A 24,446-nucleotide genomic window follows, 5' to 3' on the forward strand; every position below is an offset into this window, starting at 1 on the left:
TTGCTTTGAGACTACTCTCCTTATCTCAAATAGCTGACTCATCACACAGTACCAAGCAGTTGAGACTCTCAGCTTTGAAAACCCTAAAAATTACATTTCCCTACAGCTCACAAATATGAGGGAATCTATGCCATTCATGGTTCGATAAAATTCTTGAAAGACAGTGTCTTCTGTATCTTCATCTGATGACTTTACATATGGTTTGCAAATTCAGATTACATTTTTAGACCAAAAAATTACATCTACAGCTTCTAACTGTACATCTACAGCTTCACAACTGAGAAAAAATAATGTCATTAAGATGTTTGCAGATCCTCTTTGTTAAAGGTCACAAAAAGACAAGCCTATATATGCAGACTTTGAAGTTTAGTTAGCTCTAACTAGTTCGAGTAAACTCTAACTCTCCTTTGATGGTAAATATTGTCCACAGAAATTTTACCTGTCACTGAACCCAGCAGGAAACTGATGTTGAAGCAGTTGCCACTACGCCACTACGCACTTAATTCCTCTGTGTTGGAATTTGTCTTTTTTTTTTTTTTTTTTTTTTTTTTTTTTTGCCACTGGCCACACATCTGAAAAGCCTAATATCACCATTAGAGGTGGCAGAATTTTTGTAATTCCCTAAAACTATTTTCTGCATTCTTCAGGCTTCAGAGAAAAGTTTCATACTGAGAACTACAGCAGCTATCAGGCCTAAATTATACCAGGCTAGTATAAAAAATTAAAAAATGTACTGCATGCCATAAAAGATTTACAAAATACTGTAGGAACTCAGTAGCTCTATTCAATTATCTTGAGTTTTAACTTTTTCAATGCATATAGCAAATAGGGTTCTCTAACAGGACAGAATTAGACATTTTTAAATAAAGTGAAAGAGGCACAGTTACACTTGCCTTAGGTCACAGAAAATAGTAATTTCTGACCTGCTGTAGAAAACCACACACCCACACCACAATATCCAAACAACAGGGTATTTTTATTTTAAAAGAAGCCAATATCCAGAATAGGTGGTGCTTAGGACAAAGGCAACTATTCCGGTCTACGAGTTTTTCACCAATACTATATTTGCTCACAGCTTTCCTGGCTCCATCCAGCATTTGCTGTCTTTCGGTTTCATAATCACTAAAAATAACTATCATCTGAAGAACAACCTCCTTCCAAGAAAACAAACAACAATCCAAACATGAATTCAACACAAACGTTATTTCCTTCTGATGTTTCTTGACGTGATTTCAAGTTCTTCATGAAAACAATATGGGTGGAGTACCACAGGGTCTGGAAAGGCCAGCTATGACCTCAGTTACAACTCTGGTTAAAGCAGGAGAAGGGTCAGTGCCTTTTCCACAGTTCAGTGTTTACAATCTGTGAGGCTCTTGGGCTCTTTATGGCGTGTTACTTCCCAGTGTTTTTATTTGGTTGGGTGTTTTTTTAATGATATGCCACTGCACATTACTCTATGAGGGACACAGGGTGAATATAAAGATGTGTTCATCATGTTTATCAGTCATAATTATTGCACAGTAATTACAGAAAACCATGGCAATCTGCAGTCACAGGTTTCTGCCTACATCTCTTGTACTTGATATGCTTATAAGCAGGTCTAGAGCAGCCTTACTCCACAAATGCAAGGTGGTTTACCTGTTTACCTTCCAAGCAGGGATGTTGTAAATATAAATGCCTTAAAAAGCTGGAGAAACTTATATAAGGTGGTAATGGGGATCATACAATTGCAATAAATTGGTATGAATATGTTCCAGTTTCTTGTCAGCAGAGCTCTACTTCCTAAAAAGGAATAAAAGGATGTTATCAACTAGTTTTAATACTTACTTCAGTCACATCACAGCACTTCTACATATGCTGTGTTCAGGCTTTGCCAATTAGATGACAATGACCTATGCACTCCATCAAGGACTATTCTTTTATGTTTGGGATGTAGTAAACATTTTTAGTTTAGATAGTAACTTGATCAACTGGAGCTGAAATATCTGTGTCTATTGCTTTACTATGTTTGTATTTGTGTTTCTACACATAGATTTACACATGATCTCACACTTTGCATTGCTAAAGAGATTAAATCCAGACTGAAGATCTGAAAGTGGCCACCAGGAGCCCCAAGACTTGATAAAGTGTCCAAGGGCATAGTATTCATATTGACAAAAGTCATATCATATGCAAATTTCAATATTCAAGATACTCTGAACCCTGATTAGCAGAGGGTAAAGAAGCAAAGAGATCTTTTGCTGAATCCCATCCATACAAACTCCTTCCAACAAGCAGGAATTCATGCAGCCCCTAAAACACTGAGCTCCAAAACAAGAAGTCTTGAATACTTTCAAATGCTTTCTCCTCCTGTATGGTTTCTTTATATGTGGAGTCTAGCAAATCTCATGTTCAGAGGTGCTGCCTTTGAACAGAGAAGCTACAATTATTTCTGTAAGTTTACTATGTTAGGCAATCTTGACTTGCAAAATGCAAACTGCTTATCTGAGGAGGTAAGAGGAACTTATTCATCTGGACAACTTCCTTTTTTACGTCCTTACGTGTTCCCCTTTTCACATACACATGCACACACAGTTCAATGTAAAATTAATCAATGTGATAATATTTGCAAATGGAGAAGAGATTCCCTGTGCCCATTTTTACTCCACTTCTCACTATTATGGGGTCACATAAAACACAGCATCATTCAGGACTGGATTCTGAAATTGTGTATGTGATCAGGACAGAATCTCCTGGCTTCACAATCATGATTTCTCTCAGTTTAGGTCAGTCTTATCTGGTGCATCTTATGCTAAGTTCTCCAAAAGCATCTGTCTTGGTCTGCCTAGCTCCTCCTCAAGGGCAACACATTGGCTTCAAGGTCTGAGTGTTTTCTTCAGAGCAAGAAAGAGGCTTATGCTAGCCTGAAGTCTGTATTTTCAATCTGTATTCGTCTCAGGTACAGAAGGAAGTTCAGATGTATGCATTCTCCTAATTTGGATGGTAAAATGGGTGAAGAAAAGGGAAACTAGAGAAATTAGATTATTAGATTATACATTATATCACTACCCAACAACTTAATCTGATTTTGTCTTTACTGGTTACAGTCAGTCCTCACTGTGACTACAGAAACCTAGTGAACTTTAAAATGTTAAGCTTAGGATGTCTTTGTCATAGTGACTTTGTAGCACTAGATTTATCTCAGTCTTATTCTGAATGGTATTTTTTTTCCTTTGGTTTTGCTTTTTCCTGCATGTGGGAAAGGAGACAATTTTCCCTGCAAATAAAGCACAGTTTTAAAAGGGTAAATCTGCCAAAGAAGCTTATGCCCAGCATTGCTGGCAATCCGCCACCATTTCTGTCCGGTCACAGGCAAAAAAAAAAAAAAAAAAAAAAAAAAAAAAAAAAAAAAAAAAAAAAAAAAAAAAAAAAAAAAAAAAAAAAAAAAAAAAAATTCTGGAGAACAGATGATCAGCATCCTGTAGCACTGATTTGAGACAGAGTGAAAGAGGTCATGTAAATGCAGCATATGGTTTCAGGGACAAGCTATTGAGTTGTATCTTTATTTCTCAGTATCTCAAGTTAAATATTTCTATCAGAAATAGAAATACCAATTTAGATATCAATATCAATCCAGAACATCAATCAAGATGAAAATGCCTATAAATCCAGAGGATAATGTCTCTCAATAAATCTGAACCAATAGCCACTGCACATTCTTAACTAATATACAAATCAGCTATTAACAAGCTTTTAATTCTTCCTGGTTCTGCAGCAAAAATATGAAAAATATTGAAATACAGATAATGGTGAATTAATTGCTCTCATCTAAGACAATTATTAGAAAAAGATGTAATTAAATTGGAGGTTTTTAGAGTGTAAAGGAATTCAATCAACAGATTTTATTAAAAGAGGCCAGAGGAAAACAGAAGGTAACAATTGACTAGAAAGGAACTACTCTAATTACAAGTGCTCAGGGCTTTAAATTATTTGGAAACTGAAGTAATCACCTACAAAACGAGATCCATTTATCAGGAAGAGAGAAGACATCGAGGTGGCCCTTTATAACAGACTAAGGACAGCTCTTGCTGTTGCCAGGGCAAATGCAAGAGTATGCTGCAGGATCAGGGAAGCACAGCTCAGCATCCATCTGTCATCTAGTAATTAGCAAACAGCCAAATCCTGATAGGGAGCAAGCAAGTAATGGTGGCATAGACATTTTGATTGTACCCTGAACTAAAATGACTTACTCAGATGAAAGAGATCTCTTTTGCATGTAAGGATTTTGAAACACACTCTTAGATATTAATTGAAACTGAGACAGTCCACAAACAATAACACAGTTGAAACCCTTGCCATGGTAATTTCTATGCTTAGAGATGTAAAGCAGCTTCTCTCTTTTTTGCTTCTTAAGGCAATGTTATTGCACTTCCTAACATCCAATCTTCTTTCCTTAGTAATTTTTTTTTACACTTCTACCTATCAGAAGCCTATATGTGTGTTCCTTTCACTTTCATTTTCCATTCTTTCACTTCTTTGTGTACTCCTATGCATTAGCTTGTTCTGTTTCCTTGAAGCCTTCTAACTTTTAATTACAAATTTATCTTTCTCACAGATGCAAGGAAAGCATTACAAGATATGAGTGTGTGTGTGAGTGTGTGTAAAATGGGCTTTTTCTTTTTAAGGCTGTTTAATATTCCACTCAGCTCTGATTTCTGTGCTTTACAACGTCCTTTGGCAAAAAGAAGACAAATGTTGACAATTTTGATCTGTCAACTCCAATGTTTTCCTTCCCTACAAAGAAAATTCAATGCACATTTTCATGTAAGTCTGTGTATATATATGTGTGTGTGTGTGTGTGTATATATATATATGCATTTGCATTTCCTGTGCATTACTATTATTCAGCTTGACAGTTTTTAACTTAATCCTAAGCCTGAGACAATAACCTGAACACCTTAACTGCTGTCACTAATGTTGTGTTAATTAATGATGTCACTGAACATAGATTCCAGGTTTGGCCTCATTCAAAATACATATCTGCTGGCAATTGGCATTGCAGTTGGAGAGCCCTCATTGTATTGTCATACTTTAAATAGCTGCACATTTGCAGCCCTGAGGTTTGGCATTTTAACTACAGCAAGAGTAATTTCTTTTAAAGTACTGCAGCCTGAAAAACTTTCAAGTCTTGTTACTAGCATATAGTAGTGCAGAAAATGTGAAGAAAATACACTGGTGAAACTTACAGTGTGACTTTTCAAAGATGCTACTGAAGGTGTAAGTCATAGATGATAAGCCAAATTTTAAGGTACTTCCTATTCCTGATAAGACTCTTTCATCCCTTCAACACAAACAACCAGCTATTAATAATAAACAGAAAGAAATACTTGTAACTACCAGTAGGTACACATGGAGCTGATTTCTGTCAGTATATGAATGTGCACCTGCTGAATTGTAGAAACATGCTGGTACTGAATCAGCTCAGTAGTTTTAGGAACTGATTTATTCTTCCTGACTGAAGTAAAGGCCATGTTGCATCCTATGCTTCCATAGCAGTGGGTGAGAATGAGACCTTTCTCTGTCTCATTCCAACCCAGAGAGTGACACTATCTTTACCTCTCTCACAGGTCCAAATGTGCTACTTCACTACTTATTTGGCATACCTGTGTCTAAAGCCAACCAAAAATCAAACCAAGCCAACCAACCAACCTCCCAAAAATCAAGCCCCAAAAAACCACCTTGACTAGTTAAGAATTAGCACAACGGCATACCATTATTTAATCTCATTCATAACTGGATGTAATTTCCTATTCAAAACTGATGACGTCTTACTGATCATTACAAAGTGTAATTTTTTTTTTTTTGGTGCAGACACAAGTGTGCTTAGGGAGCACAGGATTTAAATGTGCTCAAGATCTCAAATACAAACACACAGAGACAGTAAGCCTGAACTATTAGTCTCTTAGAAACCAGATGTAAACACAACAATTAACTGTTCATGATTCCTCTCATTTATTCAAATCACTTCTGGCAGCTGATCACACCTCCAGCTCTCTTACTAACCACACAAATGAAAAGGCAGGCTCAGGATTATGAAAGAAGAATTATGCAATGAGGCTTTGTACAAGCGCACCAAAGTGACCAAACAAAAGGCCATTCTGGAAAGCAAGACCAAGAAAGCAGATTATACAACTAAACTCCTTTCTACGATGCATGGCAATGCAGAAGCAGTAGATTTTCTGCTCCTGAAAGAGCCAGCCAAAAAAAAAAAAAAAAAAAAAACAACAACTCCTGTCTCTTTGGGAAGTAGAAAGCAAAATCTTCACAGCAAGATTTAAGGCTTTCTATTCAAGAAGGATTTCATTCATTTGAATGAAAAATCAGCAATCAATATAAAGCTTTCAATACAGTTATAGGTTTTTAATAGGATGGATATGCATTTTAGAAATGTAAACAAGGTGGTCACAAACAAGGTGGTTTTGCTTTCACTTAATGGACACAACACTAAAGAACAAAATTAGTAGTTCCAGGATAGCCCACTGAATCTGACAACTGCTGATAAATAAAAATTCTGATTGAAAAATATTAGCTATGTTTAGAGTACAAAATAAATTTGCAAATAATAAACTTGCAATTTCCTAACACTAATTAGAATCTCAGTACAATCTCATTGAAGATTTTTAATTCATTTTATTTGTTTGTTCATGGATTGGACTATAGAGTAGTCAGGTCTTTGAAGCTGAAGTAAGGCATCTAAAGAGGTATTAAAAAATGCACATCATGCCTTTTTACAGCAGTATCTGTCTCCAGGCGCCCAAATGTCTTTTCAAATCTTATTCTTCCTGCAATGCACAACTTCAGTAATGCAAAACCGCCAAAAATCCAGGTTAATTAGACTTATGTCCTGTTTAATAAGTCTCAAACCAGAGTGTTTTATTACCACAACTCACACCTGCTAACAAACGTTTATGCCTGGAGACCTCTGATAACACAGCGGCTTAATCACTTTTTTTTTCCCCCACTGATTTGTGATTGATCATTGCATAGTCCCACCCCTGTGTCTCCTGTCCACAAACTTGAGTTTTGGTTGATTTAAGAATTATCTCACCACCACAGACAGAGCTCCTGTGCCAATACACTCCAATGGGGGAAGAATGCCAGCTGGGCTACAAATTTGAGTCCATTCTCACCACTTCTCATTCACATGGCAGTTCAAGCTTTGTGACTTCCACTGAAAGGCACTTCTTGTCTTTACTGTTAACAAGGCACACCAGGTTCACCTGTGAATGAATGGGATAGGAACGCCCAAGCTGCAAAACAGCACTCAGCTCCCAGCAGAGAATGACTGGGTTTGTACAACTGGCTGGTAATGCTGTAACTGGTGATGTTGACTCTTGATTCTCTCCTGAAAAACCCCACGATGTTTCTGCATTACCCAGTGGATGTTTCTGGAGTCAAGTAAAGGAAAAAATTAATCTGTATTATTCATCTCGTATAAGCCAGGAGCAGTTTGCAGTCTCAGAACTGGGAATGGTTGCACCACATGGACTTAGAAAAGCTAAGGGATGTCTTGGCAAATGCGACAATAAAACAGAAACCCTGGCCAAAACAAATAGAATAATGAGATTGGTCTTTACACAGGCTCAACTGTAATAATTTACTTGATTCCTTGGGAGAATGAAAGCACAGTCCAAAAGTGAATTTACTACAAATTACCATAATGTCTCATAAACAGACAAGTCTGAGAACCACGAGCTCCATTTCTAAGTAGGATTTTATTTTTTTTTTTAATTATATAAGTCACTGTAAGCAAGGGAATATTCTGCTTTGCTACACTAGTTTGGCCACAAATCATCTTGAATACTGTGCTCTTGCATGTACAGTTGGGTTTTTTTTCCCCCTCTGAGACCGGAAAGCTAACAGTAATGCTCTTCACCCACAATTGCTGTTGTAGTTCATTCCCTTCACCCTATGGAAAGATTTTTTTCCTCTCTTTTAATGAGCTTAAGATAAAGTCTTTACAGAACAGCTGCTGCATGGACAAGGTCTGCAGCTTTCTCGCAATAGCACCTTAAGTCAAGACTTAGAGGAAGCCTACACTGTACAAAGTGGAAGCGGTGCCCACTCCCAAGCAAGTTGGCAGAGGTAGGGACAGGCTGTGCAGTTATGGCAAGGTACATGAGCTGGCCTTTAAGAGTGAAGTGCAGAAAACCAGGGAACATTACATTACATTTGTACAGACCTTTGGCATCTCTGTAAATGGATGATGAATCTTCCCAGAATTATGCTGGCATAGCTAAAGAAGCTCAGTGATTTGGATAAACTAAATCTCAACTCTTGTTCAGCAGCAATGGCTGTGTGGGTACCAGGTGTTATTAAATGTTCTAGCTGTATCTCTTATCTGGGTGAATACAAGAGTCTTCAGCTTGGAGATTTACAGGTTTTGCAGGGTTGTGTCGCAAGCCTAACAGTGTTAAGAGATTACATACATTCTCCACAGTCACTTAAAGCAATGTACATCAGCAAGGGCATAATCCTCTTAAAAGTATAAAAGACTAGGAAACAAATACTGAAACGCAATTACATAAAATCTAGTGGAATTACAGTAAAAGAGTCTTCACAAATGACATATCTTAATAGGTAAATATTTATGTTCCATGTAATGAAGCTCCAAAAGCTATTTCACAGTGATCTCTGTTAATGACAATGACTCCTCAGCAGGGAAAACATAGAAGGCAGGTAAACCAGAGAGAGAGGGGAGAGCAGGTTAAGGTATGAGCTCTTAGCCACCAAGCCAAGCCATGCAGGGGCTGAGCATGAGTCTAAGAACTCTCCTCACTGGGCAGTGACTCAGAACTTCTCCTCCTTACCTGAAGGCTGCTTATCCTGAAACATCAAGCTGCTTTTCTGCTACTTCCGTAACAGTTCTGAAATTGAATTAAAATGCTCACTGAGAACTTAAAATAATCGGGGTCTCTATGGAAGTACAGGATGGAGGCTAGTTTTTTAATGTTAGTCCCAGTTTCTTTACACTCCTTCTGCAAAGAACATTGTACATGGAGTGGCCCCAACTTAAAGTCTACTAACAAGCAAGAATGATAAAATTTACACTCCAAATACTAGCAGTCAGAATTTGAATTTTAAAAATGGATGTGCAATTAAGCAGTCAGTTCTAACTTCTTGTAAAATGTAATAGCACCTTTCAAACATCTCTTTTTAATTTACCATGGAGACATAAATTCCAAAGAGCTAGAGAGGAGGGTCTTGTTGGGTTTTCTTTCTTTCTTTCTTTCTTTCTAGACTACTAGATTCTTAATAAGCCATTGACACATCCCTCATAAAGCTCTTTCTCATCTTGGATGGAAGACAGAACAAGTAGCCTGTTTTCTTGCACCCAGTAATAGACGATTCACTTGGATACATACAACTGCCATCTAAAAAACCTCAGTGTGAGTCTAAAATTAGAACTCAGTGATATGAGTCACAAGGAAAAGCTTTGTGACAGAAACGAGGATATTTTTAAGCAAATTAAGTCTAAAGTGCAAAATAAAAATGGCATTCTATAAAAAAGTCTGTGAAATAAATTGCTAGTAATTGTTACGTGTTATTTTTCACCTACGTGTTTTTTCTACCTGCAAGTATATTCACTGAAGTGTATTATCATCCTGGTGAATAAAGATGGTGAAGCTTTTGATTTCTACAAACAGGCAAAGCATGATTATAGCAAAATTGTAAAAAAAACAAAAAGAGAACTTTCTCATTGAAATATTTTGCCTTTATGTTACAGAAATCTCTACATCAGTATAGAGGCATGATCAGCTCATCTACAAAGCTCTTTAAATTCCTGTTTAATAAATAACAAGAGGCATGTCCACTTGCATTTGTCAGTTCTTCTAGCATTAAAAACCAAAAAAAGTGACATTCCAAAAGGGAGCATTATTTATGGTAATGACAATGAGCTATGTTCAAATTTAATAACACACCAAAATATATTGCAGGGAGGTATTACAGCACAGCTCTGAGGAAAGAAAGTTTAATTTTTCAAGCCTGCAGTGCAAATAATAGAAATAGGAAATCACAAAACAGACAATTGATAAATTGTCTAACCTGCATAAAAAAATAGGTCATCAAAATATTTTGGAGATATTCTGTTTCTTGTTACCCCCAACCCAAAGCTATTACTAAAATAACTGTCTAGCAGTCTGCCAGAATAGAGGGGGCACTCTCAAAAATAAACACTGTAATATTTTCCTTCTCAAAATCTCTATCTTCACTAAACCATCAAAACTGACACATAATTCACCCTATTTAGACTTCCTGAAATATCTCTTTTCACACCAGTAACAAATATGGCAGATGTTATTTTGAGACAAAATCTTAACTGAAAACGATTTTTGAGCCTCAGATAACACTTTATCAAAACCAAAATTAAACATCTGCAGTGTGGATGCCTACATATAAACTTGTCAAATCATAGTGAGCAGCACAGAGCTGCTGAAGATAGGTTCATGTAAAACACAACTTGCCTGTCATGTTTTGGATATCCACTATATTTAAGACACAGCATTTTAACCACCATCTATAAAATTGTCCAAGGAAGATTTTCCTCTTGCATTTTGCCTCCTACATTTTGTGTAACGAATCCTGTCAGTGTTTTAACAGTGGCATCCAAGAAGTATTTCAGTTTTTGAACTGTTTCTTCACATCCAAATGAAAGCAATCTCAGTGCGAGACACCACCACATCAGCCATTTTCTGCCCTAAATACATACTTTATCTCAGATGAAAATTGGAGAAGTATGTTGTCTTTTCCTTAAAAAGCAACTCAAATGGAAATATATATGCAATTTATATCACCTATGTGATTTCTAGTGCTTTCTATTCTAGTTGCCTAATCAAGAGGAAAGTGGAGCACAGATTATTTTAACAACCTGTGGAAACAGTACTGTGATAATCAAAAGTGAAAGCAATAAAAAAAGAAGTAAGTAGGAATATGTTGATTTACATTGTTAGTTTTGTGGTCAAAAACAGTAGAAAAAGTGTAAACAAAGAGACGACAAAATTAACTTAAAAAAATTCTAAAAATGCTCTTTAAATCACTAACTTGCAATTTGTTGATGATGAAAAACCATCTAAAAATAAAAATACAGGACCATGCCTCACTAAAATACATTCTGCATTTCACATACTGCCCCAGGACTGTGTTCTCATTGAAGAGAACACAAAGTGAAAGCTAACTGCAGTTTAAAAAAAAAAAAAAAAAAAAAAAAAAAAAAAAAAAAAAAAAAAAGGCAGCATATGTTTTTTTCCACTGAGATATTTATTGCACCATATGTCAAAACAGTCTAACTATATGACAAAATCTTCTAATATAACATGATACCTGAATTCAGTTCATACTTTAGTTATTTGTACTACTAGTGAAATGTTTTGATCATATCCTTTTCCCCATGTTTTTGCAATACCTACAGGGAGTTCAGAACTTCTCTTTACCAGCAATAAATCAGATTATTACCATCACACACCTGGGTCAGAAAAACCCTGAAGTGGATTCGCACTGAACTTGTTTGCATATGCATAAACAAAAAGTAAATGCTTCTAAAAATGATGACTTTACAGCATGCCTTAGTAACTTTCCTTATCAAATATTAAGTAATATTTAACTTGAGCATCCCCAGATATCCTTTCACACTTTTTTTTTGTAATAGTAGTAGAAAACATTGGCTTTAACCCTTAATGATCTTTTCAGCTATGATGGTGGGTTTTTCCCAGCTGTCTTGACCTTCACAAATAAAGCATTTATTTCAGCATTTTTTTTTTTTTCGGAAAGAGCATTATTTTTATTTCAGCATTTTTTTCTGAAAGAGCATTAACTTAAATTTTCTCACACTGCAAAAGTTATGAAAAAAATTACTGAAATCCTGCTTGACTTCCTCTTGTTAAGTAACTTGTTGCCTGCAGTGTTACTCAGATTCCCAATTCATCATTTATATTTACTTGACCTTCAGGTCATTGAGTTCATACCAGTCAATAGAGTCAAAAGTGTTTATTGTCCCTTGTCCTTGACCAGGACATCCCTTAACACACTGCCAGTGAGTAATGAATTGCCTTAGATACAAGATTTTCTCACTCAGTAGACTAATAATTCACACTGGCATTTTCTGTAATTCAAGAAAGATGCAGGAATCAATCTGGGACATTCTAGATAATGAAAGACTGCAAGAAAAAGGCATCAGCCCAACTACGTGGAACCAGTGTACACCAGCAAACTGGATAAAATGAAATGTTGACCAGAGCAGTGTTTGTAACGTGGGAATAAAACTCAGTTGTGCAAAGATGTGCAGCATGCCCTTCCTGATCAAGCACACCTTTTCAATTTTGCTGACGTTTACAAATGTGATCTTGCACTTCGGTTCTGCCAACAATAAAATGCTAAACATCACTTAAGGAGAGGCACTGCCTTTTTCCCAGGAGCTCACTTGGCCTCTACAAAGCAATTCTCAGCCGGTTCAGGTCTAAGGTAAGAAGAAGAAGAAAAATACTGGTGAAAATGAAGTTTGGAATGTGTGTGCAGTGAAGCAAGGTATTTTCAGCAGCAGGTATCTCTTAAATCACCCTAGCTTAATGTTAGACTGTGGCTCTTGGCACTGTTGACTTAGAAAAAAACAGAGGAAAACACCAACCAAGGTACACATTAACAAAGAGCCTATCAGCTAAACAGAAGAAAAATGTACTGTTTAGTTAATGGCTGCTGGTATGGAAAAGAAATGCTAGGCTGTAAAAGGAAGGAAAAGAAGACACAAAACTTTAGGGGAAGAGGACAGGGAAAAGGAAGGAAAGACAATCCAGGAGAAAAATAAACCCACAACATTCTGTGAATAGTGCTGATATAAGGAAGGCATAAAACTACAGAAATTGTAGGTAATTTTACATAAAATAAGGACTGGACTTGAAGCTAATTTGACCTGCCTGTACTGAAGCTTTTCTGGAGTGTATGAGTGTTGTCACACTCACACACTAGAATGATGTCTCCTTTCCAGCATGGTTAGTCTTCATGCATGACCATGTTGCTTGGTTTACCACCTTAGCTTTTCCTACATCATGAAGTGTCTCTACAGTGAGTTTACAAAACCCCAAAATACCCACAATCTAAAGTGATTTTAAGAGCCTAATAAGAACAGTGGTGCAATCTGGAAGAAATGAAAGACTGAGAAGCATTTTTTAAGCTTCCCTATCATTTGTAGCGGGCTTTTTAGGACAACAAAGTTATTGTTTTGAAACATTATATTGTTTAAATTGTCTAGAACTGCTTTTACTGCATAGAGATAAAACGGGTAACAGTCTCAAAATACCAGTTACATGACAGCAACCTAATTTGGGTGGCATATATGTTTAGATTGTAGTGCAGACTGAATTTTTGGTGATCCACTGCAGAAAAGGAAAAAAGTGTCCTGTTTGACTAAATGGATCCCTCAATAATAAACACAGTGATGCTCACAAAACTCTTCAAGCAGCACAGACTACTGAATGAGAAAGGGAAAACACAGAGGGACGGAAAAGTGGGAATTAGAAAAGCCTGAAGTAACAGCATGCTACAGTGACTGTTCAACATCACCTTACAAGCCAGTAAGAACAAGTCAGTGTAATGGAGCAACAAGGTCCTGAGGAATGGGACAAATGAGATATTTCTTTTTTTTCCATTTTTTTTTCTTCATAACAGCATGAGCATGACTGTAGTTCGCCTGTAACAGTGCATATTAACAGAAAAGACTGCATTGTATGATGGCAGAGATTGCAAATTCATGAGATTTACTAGCTTGTCTTCCAGCACTCCTTGGTTTGATATTTGTAGCTATCAAAGATGCTTCAAGAATCTTTAGTGTGCAGTTACAATGTGAATGAACTTGCACTTCCTGTAGACTAAGGAGCAGTGCTTTTGTGCCAACTGGCTTTAATTCCCAGACTAATCCAGAAACCAGTCCCAGGAATGTAGCTCACATTCATGGTGTACACCAGTTCTGCTCAGGTTTTATGGGTGCTTTTGTAATGTGAGCAACTAGGAAGCAAAAGATACTGTACAAACCCCAGAATTGGCAAGTTTGTCTTGGCTGTTTTTCCCAGGTGAGTTTCTGAGCCAGTGATACACAACGTTATTCAAAAACTCTGTACATTGAAAAAGATTGTATTGCAAGTTCCATAGTTACCAAAGGGAAGTGACTGGAAATATTTCTACTAAAAATACAAATATACAAAAAAAACCCCCAGCCATCACTGAATCAATTTTTTTGCTCTCTGACAGATTTTATGAGAGCACATATAGTTGTGTTCACTGTAAGCATGTACAGCAGATATTTCAAAACTGGTGTTGAGAATCCCAGTGAAGAGTGGCATTTTTCTGGTACTTCCTAAGCTCTCCCACCACAAACACTCACTGAAAACCCATGAGACAAATATGGGAAAAAATGTGCATGAGGGAGCACAGCTTGCTTTCCCTCTCAGTGCTGATCAATCTCCAGCATTGACATTTTGCAGCACTATCTTAACATTATCACACAAGAAGAACTCGCTTGCCTCAGGCTGTACCTGCACAGCCAGGTACAAAAACAGGTATTGTAAAGCACAACTGCTGCTCCATGCTGACTGAGGGTCTCTCAAACCAGTGCCACTCCTGTAACACCTAGAATGCTGTCAATTCCACTCTCACCTTGAGCTGTGCACCTGGCTCTGCACTGATTCTGGGCGGCCACACAAACATGGCAAGAAATATCTCTGTGCTCCCATGCCCATCTACTCCTATTTCAGCTGACTATAATTTCTGAAAGGTAGAGCAACCTCAATACACAAGGGCTTAGGTAGTCGCAGTGCAGACTGCCTGCTCATCCATAATGCAGAACTACAGACTAAAAAAAGATTTAGGCTCCAAGCACTCTAGCTTTGGCACAGGTGATTTATTGAAATAGTGCATCTGCAGCAAAACTCCGATCCCATCAATACCGAGCTGAGCTGACTTCATCTGAGAAATAAATAATCCAGTTACAGGTATAACTTGTAATTAACATGCAATGCCAGATTTCCATTCAGTTCATATGTTTTCTTTTAAAATGTCTTCATTTCAGAATTCATGTAGCTATTTTTGCTGAATTTCCAAAACTAAAATATTATAAAAACATTATAGCAGACTGAACTATACATCAGATTTCACCAGAGCCAAATACATAAAAATGAAGAAAAAGAGTAAAAAAACCCAAAATGCAAATAGACACAACAGTCATTTTACCAGCAACAACTTTACAGATGTTTAGAAAGGTAGCACATAACAGTCTGATAACTAATGGTCCCCACTCTCTGTAAATACCTTCTGTAGCATCCTCCTTATAGATTGCTTCAGAATACCAGCCTGGATAATCCTCCCTGAACACAGTTCAGCTCCCTGATGCTTTCCTTTGCAATATGTCTCCATAACCTTTGAGTACCCCTGTCATTTCTCTCATGCATTCCTTCATATTCCTCAGAAGATCTCACAATTTCATAATCATTTAATTTCTTGCTTCAAGTATCTCAGTGTTTTTGTTTTGTTGGGTTTTTTTGTTTGTTTGTTTTTCTGGAACACCTACTAAGAGCATGAGTTCATACAAATGTATAGTATCCTGTGATACATACACACTATGTCCTAAGACCCCTGCCTGCTCTGTGGGCAAGGCTGCCTCACTGTGCCCTTGCACAGTCTCATTCAAATCTACCTGGAGTGTCTTAGTCTAATTCTTAAACTATAAATCCTCTGAGTATGAAATATTTCTTTCTATTTCCTATGTTTGCTGACAGTTTGAACAGCCATCGTCCAACAGTGTGGCCTAAGAATTAGCAGACATAAAAGCAGAATGGGAATATATAGTAAATGTACAAAAGGCTGAAGAAGATCAAGCAGAACCATGCTGAAATTGATGAAGTGTTGTAACAGGTCTAAATAGGACAGACTCTTCCATTTATCCACCAAGGCTTCATGGAAATCATTCATACTGGTAGTAGCTGGTGCCTGGGAAGCAAAGTTCAGATCTCCTGAACTGAAAAACAATAAATAGAAGGAAAACCCACGAGCAGATTAAGCTTCCAGATTTAGAGGATGCAGAAGGGAGTTATCAAAGTTCTGTGAATACAAGCTTTTGCTGACATCAGTGGAAACTACTCTGTAGAGCAAAGGTGGCCAGGGATTTATGATCAAGTTCAAAAGTTAATAGGAGTGAAATCTACAGAAGCATTGACAATTTTTTTCTAGTCAATATTATTATTTGACTTCAAAAATAATCCAAATGCAAGCTTTTATCAGCAGCAGTTAAGTTTATAACTTCTAAAAACCCACAATAATTTTATCTAGTAGTGCAATATGATAGGAACATAAAACCATAATGAATACTCAAAGAATATTGCAAAGACATCCTGTGATGTGTTATCTAAAAGGTCATCAACTTGAGAATTAATAATAAGCTCACTGAGCTATGAATTCTTCAATACTTAACAACATAATAAAGCATTGTTCTCATTGCAAAATTAATAAATATTGGTTTATCAGTATAAAAGTTCTACCAGTTGACTTGTAGTTAAGAAAAGGATGAATATTATTTCTATTTTGTTTTCTGGGATAAAATTGATACACGCATCAGATAACCTGGGAGAAACAGAACCAAATGCAAAGTCTCATAACCTTCAATTCAGGATACTGTTCCATGGAGCCATGTTCATATCGACTGCTTTGAAGCATCACTGTTAATGCCAAAGGACTCAAATAATCACAGTCTTTTAGATATTCCAGAAGTACTTTCTCGTAGATCAAGTTTAGAAAAGTTACTAAACTTCAGAAATACTGTTCTGACTGTTCAGTACAGTAGAAAATAGGAACGTCCATTTGTAAGGGCATGGCAGAGAGCCCCAGCCCTAGTCAGTCACTTACCTTGAAGCCGCTGCATGACATTGGCAATGTCTCTAGATCTGGCCGCTAGTCGGGATGAAGCCATGATCTCTTTGGAGTGAGTCCACTTCCCCTAAGAGAATTCTTCTCCCCCTGAGCTATGGAGCTCAGTGAGATGAGGACCTTGGATGGCTTCCTTTTAGTGTCCAACCCTCAGCCGTGGCAGAGCATCCCTGGGGCAGTCAGACACCTCCAGTCCAACGCTGGCCTCCATAGGGCTGGGACAAAGCAGTGGTAAACAACCTCAACGCCTGAGAAAGAAAGTAACAAAGTTTAGAGGAAACTTTTGCCAGCTCTAAGGAGTCTGAGTCTTAATAGGTATCTTAACAGGTATAGATACGGGTTTTGCCTATAGTGTACACCCAGCCAGAGACATAATTAATGAAATCTGAAAGCCTGCTTGGCAATCATCAAGCAGAACGAAGCTGCAAAAACAAATCATTAAACACAACTGGCAATGCACCAGACATCAATGCTTTCCCGAGGATGCTTGTGGATGTTATTTTAGAAATAATAATAACGTTATCTTTATTAAAAGTAATACTGTAATACTTTTAACATAGGGACTATTAAGCTTAAAAGAAAAACTAAACCACTTGTAAAAATCCAAATTGTACAATTCCCATTCTACCTCATCACAGTAGGAAGGAGCATGCAACAGAAATTCATTGGTCAGGATAACTCCTTACTTAACTTGACAATGTGGTGTACTCTGAAATATTGATATTAACATACTTCATTATTAAATAATTTTGTGTTTATATTATTTTTAATGTATAACAATGCTGTATTTTGTGTCATTTAACATCAAAAGCTGTGAAATAGAACTGCTACATGAACAGTGCTCCACTTCTACATCTATAATAAAAATCTGTGTGACTATAAATTTGGTCTAAAAATAATCTAATTAGATTCTTCAGATAATGCTATCAATAATATCTTATCTTATGAGGAACATGTTGTGTATGCCTGCAGTGATTTCCCTGATAAGAAATAACTGAGTGTACAGACACCAAGAATAATTGGATTCATACCATACACTCTGGGTGCACCCCAAATTCAGGATGATATGCAGTTGATCAATATCACAGATGTAAGAGGGTTTATTGGTGCTGTGCACTTTCCTCTTTTCCTGGCCTCAAGGTCTGACAGAGAACAGAGTCCTCCATTATCAGACAGACAAGCCTTTAGGCTGCACAGCTCCAGGCATAATGAACTGTCCCAAAGGAGCTGTGTCAACATGTAAGGGCAGTCAGAGGAAATGATATTTCAACATTTGCTTTCCTAACCCTTCAAACTTGCCTGACCCAAGGTACATCCTGCTTTTCCTCTTACTGGCGTTTTCTATTGTATATTTACCTTGTATTTTGGATATCTAAATGCTGCTCAGGTCAGCAGCCCCAAGCTGGCTTTAAATCAGTGGAGCTGAGGGAAGCACACTTCTGATGGGCTACACTGCAGAACAAACTGCAAAGTCCACCCATGTCTTTGGGCTGTTCTCTTGCATTCCATGGCCACCATGGTACTAATACCTGCTCCAGACACGCTGCTGCTATTTTCACGTGTCTACACTTTACATGACACCTGAATGCTCATGTCCCCACTCTCTCTCCACGCGTATCTGCTCTCTCCTTTAAGGGCCTCCTCCCCTCCATGGCCGTTCCCACCTTCCAGGCTTTGCCCTACACACTTCTTGGGGTGCACAGGGACTCTGCCCATCAGTCACCACCTCCCAAGCATGGAGAGGCACCCTGGCAGTAACCTCATGCTTGTGTCAACCAGGCATGAGAAGGTGCCACCAGGACACCTCTCAGCCACAACACTGTCTGGGGCTGATGGTCCCCTGGTGTTGCTAAATCCCTGCAGAGAGCATCAGAAACAGCACACCAAATAGCACCTGACTGGCTGGATGGGGAGCAGGAGGAGGATTTCTGTTGCTTGTGCTCACGTATGACAGCTTGGTGAACTTTGCTTCCTCTGCAATATTTAAGTGAAACATCAGCTTTCCTAACCTCATCCAAACCAGAAATATTTGTAACACAGTGAGTTACATGTAACCTTGTTTCTGCAGCGCTGGCACTGCTAACATTTTGAGCAGTACTGTAAGCTGGGTACAGCCACCTTAGTAGCAAGCTGCTAGACTAATTTAAGGGCAGGGATAAGGGGTATTAAAAATGCTTCATCTGATTGGATTTTTGGCTAACAGCAGCAACAATATCAGAACACCAGTTCACTCACACTGTGACAGAGCTGGCACAAATCAGCTGTACACGAGCAGATTTAGAGGAGCTGTGGAACATGCTGATCCAAGTCCAAGTTAAAAGAGTCTGGGAGAGTGTTATGAAGATGTATGTTCAATATACTCATACAGCAGGCTGAGTCACTGTGCAGCGATAAATGGCAGACTTGCAGTTAATAATTTATTTAGCTGATATTAAATTATATGCTGCAGAAGAAGAACATGCGTTTCTAAATACGGCTCCTCATTCAAAAGCTTCTTTGCAAGCAGTGGGAATTAACTCATTTAAAGGTGACACTGAGTTCATACAGGTAGGAAAGAAACATTTTTGTGTGCCCAGTCACCTCCACAGGCAGAAAACCACAGCTCAGGGTGCAGCAAAACACCACCAGAATAGATGAAACAAAGCTTCATTCACCCATCTCACCTCTCTTCAGGCAACACCCAAAGTTTCACAGAACAAAAAATCCTATGTGGACAGTCATATATTCAATTTTTCAGGCTTCTACAGGAATTTTTTATGGCTCTTACAAATACTTAAAGCCATCAACAAAATGTTTTATTTTCCTGCTGAAAGATTACATTTTTCAGATTTGTAAACGTTAAATTCTTAATTATTTGAATAATTGCTACACAAAATAAATTTTAATAAATGGAATGAGTTTTAAATTCATGTGTCAGACACAAAGATGTGTCTTCAGATGGATACGTTTTCAAAATACATAAGTTTTAAAAAAGTGCATGGCTTAAATCTCACAAGCCTTAGCCTGAAATAAACCTGAAGCTAACCCTGAATATGAGCTATTCATATTTTAGCATTCAACAAGTGATTATTCAATATTATAAACTATTAGGGTTTTTGGGGTTTTTTTGTTCGTTTATTTGTTTTTCTTTTGGTTTGAACATATATGGAATCAACACACTAGAGGGAAACAAGGTTTGCATGTAAATTACGTAAATCTTTTATTACATTTTCCACTTATCTGGATTTAATGGATAAAGTAACACCAACACCATTTCCTTATATTAATATCCCAGTACACTGGGTTTAGATGCAAAGAGGAAACGTGAACTTCTCTCATATAAGAGCCATTAGGTCCTATTAAATTGCAGTTTACAATTCTCAGGATTATTTTGTTCCTCTCTTCAAATGCCAGGTAAGTGATTCATCTGCTCTATGGAAGAGGTAAGAAAAACACTGCATTGTGGGTTAACTTTTCTGGGTCCCCCATTCAATCCCCTTTTTCTCACTGTGCTCAGGAGCATTTTGAATTGAAAAAGATATTTTCCTTTTATTGGTAAAATTAGAATTAGCAAGACCAGATTGCAATTTGTCTTTTAGTTCTTGAAGCTTACAAAACATATTAAAGGAAAACAGCCCTGCCTGTCGGCAGTGTGGTTCCAGAAAAACAAAGAGATATATGCTAGGTGCAGACAACATAAACAATGTGCAACAAAGGCAGAAGATTAACCTGACCAAGAAGAGGTAAACAATTCTCTGACTGTACTTCACGTTGCCACAAACTGCAGATTCCACCCCACCAATGGTTCATTCCAATCTTAACCACTCAGTGATTAACCACATCAGGCTGATGCCACATACAGCAGCCAGGAGATGAAGCTACTGATGTGGAAGTGTGGTTGTACCTGAAAATACCATTTCAGACTTCTTTAAACTCCCATTATAGCACATGAATAGATAAAGAAACTCCAGATAAACATGAATAAACACAAATAACAAACAGTGATATTGAGGAGAGCAAGAAATAGACAGGCGCAGCCAGTGAAAGGCCTGTTTCTTATCTGGGACATTTCAAAAAGAGATAGTTGAGAGGACAATAAACAGAGCAATAAATTCAAGGAAGTCCTGCAGCTAGAAGACATTTACAAATCAAATGTTACACAGATATGAGAAATACAGTGGAGTAACTAAAATAACTATAGCACATGAACTGAACAGAATCTCAGGAACAACTGAAATAGGGTCAAGTGCTGAGGTGCCATTATATATGAACAAAGAGCCAGACTTCCTTGGTAAGCAAGAGTTGCACAGTACTGATCAAGGGAAAAAAAATCCAGGAAAATTATTTCCAAGCATAGTTTACTGCTGTAGTGCTAGAAGTCCACTTTGCTCCACAGATTCTGTTTCTGAAACATAGGAGGTCTTGGAAATGCTGCCAGGTTTATAGACACTAGTGGAACAGATGCAATTCTATGAGACAGCAGCGCGCCTCCTGCCAGTCAGGAATAAATGACTCACAGAAAGATAGGAAGCAGAATTTTCTGGAGGTTATAACTGCGTTTTTAAACAGCAAATAGTCAGAAAACCAGCTGCTTTAGGTTGGTTGTTAGTGGGAAGAAAACGCTAATCAATAGAAAATAGCTCCAACTAAGGGAGTGATTGACATCGTCCAAAATATTACAAGAATAATCCAAAGCATGTAAGCAGGTCAGGGAATGATCTAAAAACACAGTGCTTAATGAAAAGGGAAATCAGCAGAGAAGTCAATTAATTAGACTGAAAAGCACAGTGCCTCCCCCATGAAGCAGGCTGGGGTTTTCTTTAAATCCAAAGTCTAGTTCAGACTGTTACACCTGTTCAGAACAGAATAAAACTGCTCCAGATGTAATTGGAAAGGCCATCACTCAGAAATAAATGGGCAGAAACAGAGCATGAGAAGTGAAGAGCACTGCTGTAGTGTGTGCTGAACAGAGGGATGAAGACAGACCTGCTGAAATACTATCTGAGAAATAAAGACAGTGAAGTGAAAAGAAAATAGAAAATAAGATCAAGGGGAGATTAATTTGCCTCAATTAAGTATTATACTGATTATTCCACTGAAGACATTTCTGATAGACAAAGGCATGACAAAAAATGGAAGCAGCACCCTCTTAAACAAACTCAAAGTTAAAAGTAGAAAAACTCAATAAAATTAATTCCAGGATATTGATAACTGGTAGTTTACAAATTGAGAATCTATTTGTAAATTTATTTGTATAAATCTGTCAAGTTGCACTTGATGCCTACTGTATACATAAAATTCAGAGCTAGGATGAAGAAGTGGGTTAGAGTGATCCATGGTTCTTATATTTTCCTCAGAGAAAATTCAGTATCTCGTCACTGATCTTCCAAGATCCAGACCAACAGAAGAGCCCCTTTGGTAATTTTTTCTGACAGCTGAACTGCAAGTCTGCAGTTGTTCTCTTAAACCCAATGTAGCAGAAGTCAGTGGATACTGGAACTCTCCCAAAAGCAATGGGACATAACTTTGCACCACATAAGATCATGGAAAATGCAATTTTGGCTCTGAAAGGTGTTTTTGATGGTTGAATACCAACATTGTCACTCTGTGCTTCCTCTCTCTACTGACAAAAAATACACTGAAACAGGAACACTGAAACACAATATTCTTTCTCACAGACCATCCAACCTCACACTGACTTAATGTGCAGTAACTACCCAGAAGTATTGAAGTTTGTTTTTCTTGGGGAGTGTGGGGCAGCAGAGAGAGAGATTTAGATTCTTTCTGGAACTCCAGATTATTTTGGTTCATCTAGGTATCCTTAAGCACATTTTGGAGTTGAACAGAAATTTTTCATCTTGCAGAAGCTTGAAGATCTTGCAACAGAATTAATAATTTGAAAGTTCAAGGAAATTTGCACATCTGACATTTAAATCTGTGGCATATATGGCACACAATCTTCCGTGCTTTACCTACCACTGTACTCTAGTATTCAAAATTATTTGTAGGATCCTAGTAATGTACATATCTATGGATGTATTTACATTTCAGCAAGTGAGCGTTTTATCAACTACTTTTTATTAGTGTTTTGGTAAGATGCACAAAAATACAGTGGTGTGATTCTTGTCTTGAAAGCTGTAATTCCATTTGAACAGAAAATTCAAAGTGTTCTAGCAGGAAATAAAAGGCAGCGGCTTGCTTTTTTTAGGAAAATTGGCAGAACACACATTTTTAGATACATGCGAAGAAAGGTCATTCGGACTTACCAATACAAAAAGTTAAAGACAGGGTAAACTGCAGTTTAGTAATCCTGCTATTGAAATCATACAGGAATGCATTACAGTCATATAGATGCTGGCAATAGCAGGAGACTGGGATCAGTAGCTCATTACCCCCTACAAAGACAGGATATAATCCTTGTCTAAAAGAGTTTACTACCTGCACAGACAAAGGCAGGGTGAGATTAAGATCAGAGGTCACAATACACAAGCAAATAGGACAGAGTGAAGCTCATATCTGAAGTGTAAGCTGGCTAAGGGTAGGAGAATTGTTCTGATTTTTCTGGTTTAACACTGATGACACTTAGGAGTTCTGTGGCATAGTATGACCTATAGCACAAGACTTTTGCAGAGCTACATCTGTGGGAGAAAAAAAAAAAGACCACTAAAATAGAAAACACTGAAGCATCTCAGGAAAGGGTGGGTCAAACCGAGTTTGAGATAAGCAAGTAAGCGTCAGTTCTTTGGTATTCCCGCACATCTCCCAAGCAAGAAACTTTGCTTAAGTATAACTTATAAGCAAGTGGCAGACAAGTGCCATACGAATGGAAAAGCAGAAACCCCTCTGTTTTTCCCCTTAAATTAATTGTGCCTCTGCTCTCCCTGATCCAGTATCAAAGTTTGTTTCACTGAGCAGTGAGCTCGCTGACAGGCTGTGTAACTCTGCATGGCTCCAGTCAAGTTCTTAAAGTCCTAAAAACACGTCGAGGACTCTCATATTTGATGAAGTAATGGTGCATGAAGGCATATAGTCATCACAAGATTCTTGTGTCTGTATTACTTACAACAGTCCAAATCACTACTGAGACTTATTGCAATAGCTTAAAGTAAAAATAGAATAATTTTTTTAAAAAATCTCAAATGTATTTGGATTCACTTGTAAAATACATAAGCAGTGGTATTTTATACTCAGCATGAACATGGAATTTCTGTTGACACACATTATTTCTGAAGGTAATATTAAACAAACCAACCAAAGCAGACACTAAGAACAGAAATTAAAGGAACAGGTGGGAAGCGTAAGGATTATTCCTTCTACATTCACATCTAACAGGATTTGCAAAGGTGAGAATTTCATCATTCCAACACGCAGCACCACGCTCATTCTGGAGAGCTCCTTTCTCAGGGCAAAACGTCGGTGCTTTAAGGAATGTGTGTGACATTCCAAAACACAATGCCTGACTCTCGCCAGAAAAGAACTCCAAAATGTTAACATTGTACCTCAGAAAACAGGGTTTTTTTTTC

The 24,446-nt window shown here is 37.6% G+C and overlaps 1 protein-coding gene across 1 annotated transcript in view; it reads right to left on the reverse strand.

Annotated features, from left to right (window-relative positions):
* SYNE1 (spectrin repeat containing nuclear envelope protein 1) overlaps positions 1-17,211 on the reverse strand; it is a 286,213-nt gene extending 269,002 nt beyond the window's left edge. The window contains exon 1 of the mRNA XM_066315491.1: positions 16,924-17,211. Coding sequence (XP_066171588.1) covers positions 16,924-16,987 — 64 coding nt within the window. The 5' untranslated portion in view covers positions 16,988-17,211. The remainder of the gene's footprint in view (positions 1-16,923) is intronic.
* Between the last annotated feature and the right edge of the window lie 7,235 nt (positions 17,212-24,446).

The sequence above is a fragment of the Sylvia atricapilla genome, chromosome 3 (assembly GCF_009819655.1).
Source record: "Sylvia atricapilla isolate bSylAtr1 chromosome 3, bSylAtr1.pri, whole genome shotgun sequence".
Lineage (NCBI taxonomy): Eukaryota > Metazoa > Chordata > Aves > Passeriformes > Sylviidae > Sylvia > Sylvia atricapilla.